The sequence below is a fragment of the Nyctereutes procyonoides genome, unplaced genomic scaffold (genome assembly GCF_905146905.1).
Source record: "Nyctereutes procyonoides isolate TBG_1078 unplaced genomic scaffold, NYPRO_anot_genome, whole genome shotgun sequence".
In the NCBI taxonomy this organism is placed as follows: domain Eukaryota; kingdom Metazoa; phylum Chordata; class Mammalia; order Carnivora; family Canidae; genus Nyctereutes; species Nyctereutes procyonoides.
The window spans coordinates 19,720,096-19,732,552 of record NW_026575160.1 but is presented as its reverse complement, the minus strand read 5'-3'; the positions used below and the strand labels follow the sequence as shown (position 1 = coordinate 19,732,552).

Below are 12,457 nucleotides of genomic sequence, written 5' to 3'. Positions count from 1 at the left end.
CATAATCATAAATAATCTATGAACACTAATTACAGAAGTGGCCCAAATATATGACAGCACAAAGAATAAAATATAGGCATAAACATAAACATTGCATAATATGGGATTTTTATGTGGCCCAAACTTCTTTAAGAGATAGTCCAAGAAAGAATGAGCTGATAATACACTTTCTTCTCTCCATACTTTCTACACATTAGAAGTATCAAAACAAACAAAAAGTAATAAACTCAGAGCACTTTCAAATGCTTCAAATGTGGAGTATGCTTGATGATTAGGATGACAAAGATACCAATAATGGTATTTCTAACTGAGAGATCATTCTTAGAAATATGAGGCAAGTAAAACATTTCCCCCTTCCTTTTTCTAAGCTCTATCTAAATTCAGTCAATTCAAAAACTGCAGGTTGTCAACATTGGGCCAAATTCTGTGAAAATAATATCATTCAAGTCTTAACTTGTTGACAACTGTCAGTGCTTTCTAGAATACACAGAAAAATACGAAAGCAATGGATAGCCCTCAGCTAGGTTCTTTAAGAGGCACTTGCTACCATTCCTCACCAGACCACAGAAAGGGGAAGTAAAACATTCCCTGTACTATGGGGGAAGTCGAGAACAGGGAAGTAGCAGGATCAGAGTCCATGTGGCAGTGGAAAGTGAGGAACTGGCAGGATGGGGAGGGGCAAGATTTTAAGGTGAAGGCAGCCAGTATGTCTAAAATGTTGCCATGTGTAACACTAACTCTCCCTTCCCTCCTCCATAATCTTTTCAGGAAGAAACAGCCCAAAAACTGTGAGGAGACTAGGAAAGGAGACTATTCTTGCCTTCTTTGGAGCCCACTGGGGAATGTCTTTTTCAACTGAACATTTGCACAACTCGTCCGTGTCACATCAATTTCCAGCTTTCTGTCCTTAAGAAACATACACATGTAGGCACAATAGTCATGGCAAGCTAGTTCCCTTCTTAGTAAAAAAACCAAAAATCTAAACAACTATCAGTGGGGAGATGTTAAATTACTGTACATGTATGCTATGAATCCATACAATGGTTGAAAGGCATGAACTGACACGGGAAAATTCCTATGTCCTACTCTTGTTGAAATACTTTTTTTAAAAGCAAACTGTAGGGATCCCTGGGTGGCTCAGCAATTTGGTGCCTGCCTTCAGCCCAGGGCATGATCCTGGAGTCCCAGGATCAAGTCCCATGTCAGGCTCCCTGCATGGAGCCTGCTTCTCCCTCTGCCTGTGTCTCTGCCTCTCTCTCTCTCTCTCTGTCTTTCTCTCTCTCTCATGAATAAATAAATAAAATATTTTTTAAAAAAGCAAACTGTAAATGATGATGTAACATTTAATTCCATTTATGTAAAAATCAAGCCATAGATATGAAATTATGTATATATGCATATGCATATATGTGTGAACAATTATGTAATAAACTGAAAAGGTCTGGGAAAGATCCAATAAATTGATGAGAGTTGTTATTTCTGAGAAGAATGGATTTTTGTAGTTCAAATAGGACTTTTTTCCCCTTTTGTTTAAATTTTTTGGTATGATAATTTATTAATATAGCAGGTATCACGCTGAAGTTAATATATATAATTATGCTAGAAAGGAAAAGAGGAAGAGAAAAAAGTCCAAACAGATGATGGGAGGTGGACAACCAATTATTGGGGATCAATCCCCCCCATTTATTACACAATTAAATAACTGGGAATGAGTTTTGATATACGTTCATCAGCACTTCAACATTTGAGTTAAATTTCCTTGGTCATATCTATTTTACTTTATTTCTCACACCATCATTGTAGTAATATACAATTCACAAATCCGAGGAATGCATAGAGTTAGAGGAACATGATGGCCTCACTGCCAAGGCCATGAAGACTAATATGGAGGAACAGCAAGCAGATCAATTTGGTTAGAACAAAAGGGAGAGCAAAATAGAAAATAGGTCAAATTGTAGAGTTCTTAAGTACAAAGTGTAAAGGTTTGAGAACAAAGAGATTTTTTCACCTCGAAGATGTGTTGATCAGAGTGGATACCAACCAAACAGCCTATAAATCTGTGGTTCTCATTCCCTCATCAAGAAGGCCCACCCTCTGTCTTCCTGTCCTTTCTTCATCTGATAGCAGTGGTTCTCAAGCCTAGCCCCCTTGAGAGGCCTGGTGGAAACCTAGAAATGTAGACTCAGGGACCTGGGTGATACAACAGGCCTGCAATCCTAACAGTGAGACCACACTCTCTGCCCCATCTCCATCATTTACTAGCTCTGTGACCTTGGGCAAGTCACTAATCCTCTCAGTGTTACCATTTTTTTTTTCTCTGCAAAATGGGGCTATGATAGTACCAGAATTTTTTTTTATTATTATTTATTCATTCATGAGAGACACGGAGAAAGAGGCAGAGACACAGGCAGAAGGAGAAGAAGGCAGTGGGAGAAGCAGGCTCCATACAGAGAGCCCGATGTGGGACTTGATCCCAGGTCTCCAGGATCACACCCTGGGCTGAAGGCAGCGCTAAACCACTGAGCCACCTGGGGTCCCCGAGCTGTGAGAATTTAATGGCTGGCTCTGAGTAAGGGTTACCTGTAGCAGCCGCTGCTATTTTGATGAAGAGGACGATGACCTCAGTTACTATTACTATTAGGGGGCAAGGCACAAGAATCTACATTTAACAGGTGATTCTGTAGGTCCACTGCATTTTGAGAATCACGGCTTATACTCACGATTCCCTCAGGTAAGAGAAAGAGCAGACAAAAAACAATACTCAAGGGGAAGTCAAAGCAGCTAGGAAGCTTTCACTACTGCTTCACCCAGGTAGCAATGCTAGATTTCACCTTCCTGCATTCCTGCTGGTGGCAGAGAGGCCCTTCCAGGAGGGCTATCTCTGCTGGAAAGCCTGGTAGATCCACACCCTCCACCCATCCCACCAGGTCGGATGTGTGCTGTGCTCATCTCTCCAACAGGCCTGGCTGCACTGTGGCCTAATCTGTTTGGTGAGCAACTTTAGAATGAGCATAGATAGGGTGGTACCCCTGAATGTAAATGCCTTTCAAAACACAAATTAAGTCCACCAGCTCTCTGCTTACCATACATTAAATGATTCAAAACCAGAGGTCCCATTTCTTTGCTAAGGAAAATTACTTGTATGTTATGCCCTGACCTGATCAAAATTATTTGACCCTGAGACAATCTTGCCTAAACATCATTTTGCTCTAAAATAAAGCATTATCAACAAACTCCTCATTAATATGATTCCTCCCTGAATCATCCTCTTTGAGTTAGAAAAGTCAAAATCCCCAGTGTTGGCATGGAGGACACAGGTTAGAAGAGGACTTATGGGAAGCACAGCTACTGTCTCTGAATTTCTGCTGCAGCTAAGGATTTGCTATTGTTTTCTTCATGTGAAGAAAAGGCACAAAAGGGCTCAGGAGTGGTCCATCTAGATTCCTTTGGAAATCCAGAGTGGTCTGTGGGTTAACACTAACATCTTCTTGCTACTGGGGTAATGTTCCTCTTGATTCTCTCTTTCCAGTTTTTACTTCACTGTACCTGCTCTTTGGTTTCAACTGTTTGTCTTTAACCTTGCCCAATGCTAAAATCCAAGACACGACCTCAATACCCAGAAATGGAGAACGACCCAGGGAATGGTGATACCTTCCCACAACAGAATCGTATACACCCATCAAGGACCATAGTCCCAAATAAGTTGAAAAGATATTATGCCCTGAGGTTAAGTGGAATTTTTTTTGACTAATGCAACATAAGTAGTAAGATATTAGCTAGATAAACACTTTTACAGAGGAAAGAAATACACCAAATATTAACAAGTGTAACTTCTGGGTAGTAGGATTATGAGTAATTTATTTTCTGCTTTCCCACAATTTAGACTATTTTTCAAAGCTTCTTCTCTGAGCATATGTTACTCTTCTGATCAGAAAAACATAAACAAGCCAGTAGCTAATAGCAAATACAATTGTGTCTCTTAAAATCCATGAGACAAATACTGTTATAGAGTAGAAATAAAGAAAATGGAGTAGGTAACTCCAACATCAACCACCAGAGCTTGAGAAGTCTGATGCATTCATGAGTCTCCCTCATGAAGGACCACCTCAAGGGCGGTTGGGGGTTTTGACCTCCCCCAAAAGTTTGATACCACTATCAGAAAGAGATCTCAGGATGCTGAATTCGCTGGTCTATTCTTGGGCCCAGTTTAATTTGAAGAAGCTATCTTCTTAAGCTCAAAAAAGAACACTCAGGGAGTAGATTTGCCTTGGGTATCCCTTTCGCTTGGAAGATTGGGATAATCAGAGGGAAAAATGATGGGAAATAGCAGGACAATCAGAAAAGACAGCCACATGCTACAGCAACAGAAAATGCCCTTCTTCAACACAGTTAATGGGGAAATGAACCAAAAGCCTTGGGCATGCTCCCTTGATGCATGGTGCTTCCATGCTATGGTATCCAACTGGCCTCTCATTGGCAAGGCAGCCTTGCTAATCACTGAAAAGATGAAGATGGCAAATAAGCAGTTTAAAAATGAAAGAATGAAAAGAGGAACTTCTTTCAGGTTAAACTACAGTAACTTGGACATAAGTTGGCTTGCTAATGTGTTTTTCCCTAGAATCACTTTATCTGACCATCTGCTTGGGAGATTCCTAACAAATGACCATTTCAGACCTTGCATTGATAGCTCTCAGAAATCACATGGGTAAAACATCGGATTCCCAACTCATAGGAAGGGGGGATAAGTAAATGGTTATTGAGAAGGCTCCGAAAAAATATTATCCACCCTACTTGGCCCTGCTCCGAAAGGCTTCAGAGGGTATGTTTTTTTTTTAATTTTTTTTTATTTATTTATGATAGTCACAGAGAGAGAGAGAGAGAGAGAGAGGCAGAGACACAGGCAGAGGGAGAAGCAGGCTCCATGCACTGGGAGCCCGACGTGGGATTCGATCCCGGGTCTCCAGGATCGCGCCCTGGGCCAAAGGCAGGCGCCAAACCGCTGCGCCACCCAGGGATCCCCCAGAGGGTATGTTTTTATAGTCAAGCCCAACAAGTATTTAAAGAACACCTACTACGCTTGCATTAACTAACAAATGCTTACACACCAGACACTGTGCTAAGCACTCTGAGAGGACTTTCACATTCAATTCTCTCCAACACAATCATTATCCCCATCTCATAGGAGAGAACTGGGGGACACAAGAGATTCCAAGTCTCCACCTGCTCAAATAAAAATGTTGATGTATTCTCTTTCCTGGGGCTACTATAATAAATCACCACGAGCTTGGTGGCTTAAAACAATAGACATTTATTCTCTCATAACTCTGGAGACCAGAAGTCCAAAATCAGGGTGTTGGCAGGGCCACACTTCATCTGAAGGCTCTAGAGCAAAGCCCCTTCTTGCCTTCTCCCACATCCTAGTAACTCCAGGTGCTCCTCAGCTTGTGGTGGCACAACTCTAACCATTGTCTCTGTTGGGTTTTCTTTTGCTTTTTTGTCTTTAATTTTTTAACAAGCAATTATTATAACTTACTACAATTACTGTAGTTATCAACAAACAATTAGGCATTAATTCTTGGAATGTGGATTTTATATAATAGTGTGCTTCGGAAAGTTCGCAGGATCTTTGTTCAATATTGGGACCCATGGGTTGTCATCAAAAGTGGGTTTTAGAAAATTTGGAATGAATAAGAAATGGAAATAAGTGGCACACATAAGGGATAGAGTCAATGGCACCGTAATAGTGTATACTTGTATGATGAGAGATGAACACTTGCGAACACAACATAATAAACAGGTTGGAAACCACTATGCTATGCAGCTCAAATAATGTAACTTTGTGTGTCAACTATACTTCAGCCAAAAAAAAATTTTTTTTTAATGGGCCTTGGTTGACCTGGTATCTGTAGAGTGTTTTGATGGTTCTTTAAGCCTCTCCACCCTCAAAAAAAAAAAAAAAAGAGTGTATATTCTTCTGTGGGGATACAAATCACCTGGTACTAGGTCAAAATCTAGATTAGTGGCTTTTCCATCCAGAATGCACACTAAATCTCTTGGGAGCTTTTTAAAAAGACAGATCTCTACCCCCTCCCCAGAACAACTGAATCAGAGTCCCAGGGAATAGGGCCCAGGTATTTACATCTGCCTCTCTCAAAATATGGTTGAATTCTGTGTGTCTGTCTCCTCTTCTTGATATAAAGACACTAGTCATATTGGATTTGGGGCCACCTTCATCCAGCATGACTTAACTATTTACACTTCCAGAGACCCTCTTTCCAAACAAGGTCACAAGGACACAAACTTTGGCAAACATTCTGCAACCCAGGACGGCTGGATGCTGGCATGGCAGTGGAACTCCACATCCCACATCCTGAGCTATGATGCTCACAGCACCTCCTGAGGGCCCCACTCTGTTAGGCACTATCCACACCTACACTAGGCAATGTTGGAACATGACCCGGCTCCGGGCCGCAAGAAACTAATGACTTACTGAATGCAAATGAAGGAGGAAAAACACATCACTGAAGCATCTCTGTGGACTTCTGTGTGCCACAGAACTGTAGAGGGGAAGGGACGAATGAGGGCTGGAGGTCTTGAGTACAGGCAGCATCTGAACAGGTGGGGAGGAGAGCCCCAAGCCAAGGCCAAGAGGCTACACCAGAAACAACATGTTCAAGAGAGAGAGCATGCGTTGAAGGGCTGTGGAAAATGAAGTTAGGGCAAAGATATTTTAGAAAGGTTCAAAGGCAAGAAGAGAAGGAACTTTGATTCAATTTGGAAGGAAAGAAAGAAACTAATAGGGGCCAGAATGATAAAATCCGGGCTTAATTCAGACTCTCTGGCAGAGTAAGGCAGGGCAAGCGTGCAGCCTGGAAAAACTGTCCAAACTTGATAAAAATAAGCTGTGCGCATGTGCGTACCAACATACACAGGCATCAGGTTTGCATCTTCTCTGTCACATTTCAGCAACCTGCCTTAGAAAGTACCAAATATGCAGATGTCCACCGTGCTTTCATTCCCCCACTGGGAGAGCCCCCGTGGCTACCGACCTCCCCAAACTCACACACACATACACACACACCAGCTTCCCTCCCAACACCCACTTGCACCCCAGCCAAGAGCTGAGTGAAGAGGAAGGTGAGAAAAAGAGAAATAAAAATGCCCAAAGCAGCAGCCAGAGAGAAGGCGGCCAAGACATAAATCACCTTTGCACTGCTCACAACAGGCTCCCCTCTGCTTGATGGCCAGGGCACAGTCTCTCGACAGCACTGGGCACTTCTCTCTCTTACAGGTCACTTCCTTGTTCTAGGCAAAAAGAGACAAGAGACATTTGAACGAAACTCCAAACAGAATCCCCCAAATCCTGACACAGGCCTGAGGTTTTGTTAGGCTCCCTCTTCCTATCTTGCCTTCATCTTGGCAAGAACACTCATGAAAGCATTTTGCTCTCTCTGGAACAGAAATATTCATCCAGAAACACAGGACTTTTGAGATTAGGGGTACATGAGACGGGATGAAAAGGCCCCTCTTTAGAAACCAACATAACCTAGATAACCGAATGCCGAGAGGACGGCTTTCTCCCGCTCTGGTCTAAGGTTTCTTTTTCGTACACACTATAGAAACGATAATATTTGTGTAAATCATATTTTGCCCATTGGGCTACCTGGGCCAGGGCTGCATCGTGAGAACAAAAATATTTGCACACAGCCGTCCAACAATCCTTAATAGTAGAGTGCATTAAAATGCAGCAATCTAAAGTTCCAACTCAAATAATGACAAAGTTGAGTATTGAATCAGCTCAGTAAGAGAAAAAATAATATTCCCCATGCCAAGCAGAGACACAGTCGTCAGTGTTTTATAGCCACGGGACAGCTGCATTATATTAGCACTTATGCTAATGAAGTGTGGGGAGTATTTGCATCTTCGGTTTTGTCCTGAAAAGTTAGCTGTTAAAATGTCTCGGGGAAGATCCAAACGTGATGGATATGCCTGTTTATACACAGGCTGGATACATGCGCCCCGAAAATACATGTCACCAAACTTCACAAGATTTGAGCTTCAGTAACTTTCTTCTGTATGCCAGGTGCCATGGCTTTCCTACCTATTAAAATTCGGTGAGATAAGTATTATTACTCTCCCCCGTTTATAAACAAGGAAACTGCTGCTCAGAAAAGATATAAAACCTGAGCAATCCATTCTCTCTTTCTCCCCCTTTTTGGTGTCTGTTACGTGAGAAGGGCTCTCATGGGGCTAACCACATTTACTCCTACGACCCTGTGGTCCTCATCCTAAGCTGCACATCTGGACCCCAGTGTGGTACTTCACAAAGACTGGCACTGTCTCCCACCCCTTGAAGCTCAGGTCTGATTGAGCCTAAGGACCAGGCCCCAGGCCCAGACGGTTTCGCAAGCTCCCCAGGGAATTCCGTGTGCAGCCAGGGCTGAGGCCCGCTACTCCGCAGAGAGCCTTCTTGGTCCCGGTGACCCTGAGACGAGTTCGGGAGCTGTCCCCAGTCCCTCAGTGATGGCAGGTGTACAATCCGAACCCAGGTGTCCCAGCTCCGAGCCCTCCAGAGTTCCTTCCTCCCCCTCTCCTTCATAATGATGGTGGAACCAACACTCACGCAAGGCACCGCTCTTTAGTCGATTCCCATCATTTTTCTTAAATCACAAACCTAAGACATAGTATGGTCACAATTCAAATTAAAAGAGGTCTGTTTTAAAGAACCAATAGTGTCCCTCCACTGCCACTAAAATCATCGTGAACCGTGACCAGGTATCTATGCTGTTTGGCATTATGAAGAGTGACTTCATCTGGCAAAGTAGAGTTCCTGCAAGCCGTGGTTAGATACCGACTCCCTCCACCCCCAAGACGTCTGCGAAGTGAACGCACTTTCTAAGCAGAACATCTGTTAGCACGGCTCATGCAGACCTGGCTGCAGCTTCAGGGAAGGGCCATCCCCAAGTGCACCTCCTCTCTGAAGGGAGAAATCCTCAGACGTGGGGAGTTCAGAGCTCGAAGGGCGGTCACAGAGGGTGTGAGCCACGACTCCGGGCCTGATCAATACGAAGACACACACTTTCTTGAACGTAGGGACTCTTTGCTAAGTTAGAAACCTGGGAGCCAGTCAAATTCCATAACAGGATCCCAAGATTCATAATAAATAGCTTGTAACTACAGTCCAGCACAAAAGTTATTCCAACCAGATGGTTTGTAGCTTCACATCTGGAATTTTTTTTTGTACACACACACACACACACACACACACACCAAACCTAAACTTAAGCTATAGTTTAGTGGGGGATTTCCCCCCTTCTAATAACATTCAGAGTTTTTTTATATATATATTTTCTATCAAGCTGCCATATCTGATCATTTTCCCGGTGTCTGGTTGGCATGGATATGAAGCATATGCTTAGAAGAGCAGGCCCTCGAAGAAAGTAAGAAAAACTATAGAGAATTGCTGGTAGGAGGCTGATTTCTCTGTCTCCCTAATTGAGTCCAGCAGCCACAGGGTAAATTTAAGCACAGGTTAATTAAGACCACTCGCTTCGCTTTCACTGATTTTGCCAGGAGACAAAAACACCGGGCTCCAGCCAGCGGCTCTGGTGAGAAGTGGCACACAAAGCCGTGCCTGCAGGAGCCCATCCCTCCTGGCCCCCTTGTCCCCCTGGCCTCCTCGTCCCCCCTGCATGCCAAGTGTCCTCTGCTCTGAAGCAAGGCCATGGCTCATTTGGTTCACTTTTTCACTCAAGAAACCTTTTCTGGTGCCAATTCATATTTACCAAACACATTCTACATACCAGGCTCTGTGCTAAGAATCTTACATGCATTATTTCACAAAGAAAAAAAAAATCCGCATTACCCCCATTTTACAGATGGGGAACCAAGGTTAAGAAACTTGCCCGGGGTCACAGAAAAGGCAGATTTAGAATGCAAACAGAGGCCTGTCTGACTCCAAAGGCAATCATTTAAATGCTGCACTTTGCTACTTCTCAGGCACTCAGGCAGGAACAGAACAGTGTCCTGGCCCAGAGGCCTCAGGGGAGACTGGTGCCTTCCCTGCAGTCTGGCACGCGTCACGTGAGCTCTTGAACGGGAGCAGAATAACCCCCACGGAGCTGTGTCATCACCAACCCTGGGAAGGTCCACAGATGCCAGCTGTTTGCTGGTAATGAGGATAGTTATGCCATTTTGGATACTGACAGGTAGCTGTGCCTGTCATACCTCGGAAAGCCAGTCTGGCATCCTTGAACGAACTTTCCAGAGATTCCAGCTTGAGTCTGAATCTCCCCCAAATCTATGCAGCAGGGATAATGGTAGAAAAGCACTGGAGGGGATCCCTGGGTGGCTCAGCGGTTGATCGCCTGCCTTCAGTCCAGGGTGTGATCCTGGAGACCCGGGATCAAGTCCCATATCAAGCTCCCTGTGTGGAGCCTGCTTCTCCCTCTGCCTGTGTCTCTGCCTCTCTCTCTCTCTCTCTCTCTCTCTCTCTGTGTCTCTCACGAATAGATAAATAAAATCTTAAAAAAAAAATGCAAAGCACTGGAGGAGAAAAAAAAAAAAAAGGACCTAACCAGTGTCTAAGAGTAATAAGCCTTAACACGTTTTTCATTCTCAGTCTCTTGTCTCCCGGCGTTTATCACTTTCTAGGGTCAGCCAGCCTATGATTTACCTGTTGTCAAAGGTGTCTGCATGATTGCCTCCTCTCTGAAAGCCCAAACATATCAAGACCCCAGACAGAGCCTCTGGGGGCACATGAAATGAAGTGCCAACATGCAAAACTAAAAGGAGGGGCATAAGGAGCAAAAAAGGAAAAGTCTACATGGCTGGCAACAAAGCTCTCTAAGGACGGGAGCCAAACCACAGCCTCAGCCACGGCCAAGTTCAAACAGCATTCCGGCCGCCGGCTTGCTGTGCCCGAGGCCCGCCGCCAGGTGGCAGCACAGAGCGCCCAGGCTCCAGCATCGGGACGTGAGACCTGCGAGCGGCTCCCACCCTTCCCCCATCTCTCACTGAAGGGGGCCGGAGGGGTAGAGACGGTAGCAGGTCAGCACCCTGAGATTTCCCCGCTCGCTTTCTGCAACTAGGGAAAAAAAGATGGTTTTCACATGCTTTTGTCCTATTTCAAGCCAATGTCTTGAAGATATATATATTTTTTTCTAAGAATCTTCCAGGACCAATCCTATTATGAAATATGGAAAGTATTACCTGACCTTTCATTTATATTTTGAAAATAATAATGAAATAGAAACCTGGAGAGGAAAAAAAAAAAACCACAGCAGCTAATATGATGAGACTGACCAGGGAGAAATGTCAGTGGGCAGGTAACTATTTTTAGACTCTGAAAGAGCATCGCAGATCTCTTGAAATAAGAATAAAAAACAAAAATATCTGGTGCCCTGCCTGCCGAGACCCCACGGCCGTGTTAGGAAGGGGACAGGCCACACGAGTCTCTTCCTCTAGAAGATGGCATGATCTTCCCTCAATCCCTGTCCCTTATGGAAGCAGAGCCTGCCTTGGAGGCAAACAGCTGTCATTTGGCAAACCAGCAAATTCGAAGTGCCAGATCCTTTTCCAGAAGATCAAGAAGGCCGAGAACTTGTCGTACTTCTTTCTGCCCAAATAAACAACACTCAATATGTCAATGAAGCCCACAGGCCAGGTAGTATCATAGAGGAGATGAAGAGGGGACAGTGGCTCTCTTGCTTAAATTAGGAACCCTGGAGGCTTTCCCGTTCTCCTCCATATATGCAAACCCCCCCCCACCCCACTCTCACATCATCACTGCAGTCTTATTTGGGGAGGGGCTTATAGCTTGTGTTGCCTTCAAGAATCCGCCCACCAAAATGCAAACATCCATGGGGGTGGACCCATATTAGCCCTGCATAGTCTGTTCCCTTTATCATTAACTACTGTCAGGGGATGGATGCCCATTATGACAACCCTGAGAAGTACAGGAGCTCAGCAGTTTAAGTTCTAGAGCAGCCGAACCAAAGACCTGGCACATGTGCCATAATACTCAGTGCTGTTGGAGCAAGAAATCATGCTACAAGCTTCCCCTCTAGTCTCCAGAAACGTTTACAGTGTTGGAGGAAACCAGACATCAGACGTTAGCAGGTCACGCAAAAAATGCTGTGTAACTTCTGGCATCAAGTGAGAATTTTACTTTGACTCAAAAGCCATCGTGGTCAGGGAGCACAGATAGGACATTGTGACTCTTCATCAATTTATTTTTATCAGTGAATTTATTTGAATTTATTTGAAGACACAATGATGTTTCCCTAGTTGAGAGTCTCGAGATTGCTCACAGAGGAATTTGTTTTTTAGGAATACAAATGTCTTGTGTCAAGTTTCCCAAAGAGAAAGGTGATCCGACATCAGCACATGTATTCTCTGTGGAATTTCTAGTCTCCCCATGCGTGAAGTCAAAGAGGTCAACTTTTCCTTGAAGTTC

General features: G+C 44.1%; 1 protein-coding gene across 1 annotated transcript in view; it reads right to left on the bottom strand.

Annotated features, from left to right (window-relative positions):
- BMPER (BMP binding endothelial regulator) overlaps window positions 1-12,457 on the bottom strand; it is a 247,932-nt gene that overhangs the window by 209,824 nt on the left and 25,651 nt on the right. Inside the window, exon 3 of the mRNA XM_055314875.1 lies at window positions 7,206-7,305. Within this exon, the coding sequence (XP_055170850.1) occupies window positions 7,206-7,305 (100 nt within the window). The remainder of the gene's footprint in view (window positions 1-7,205; window positions 7,306-12,457) is intronic.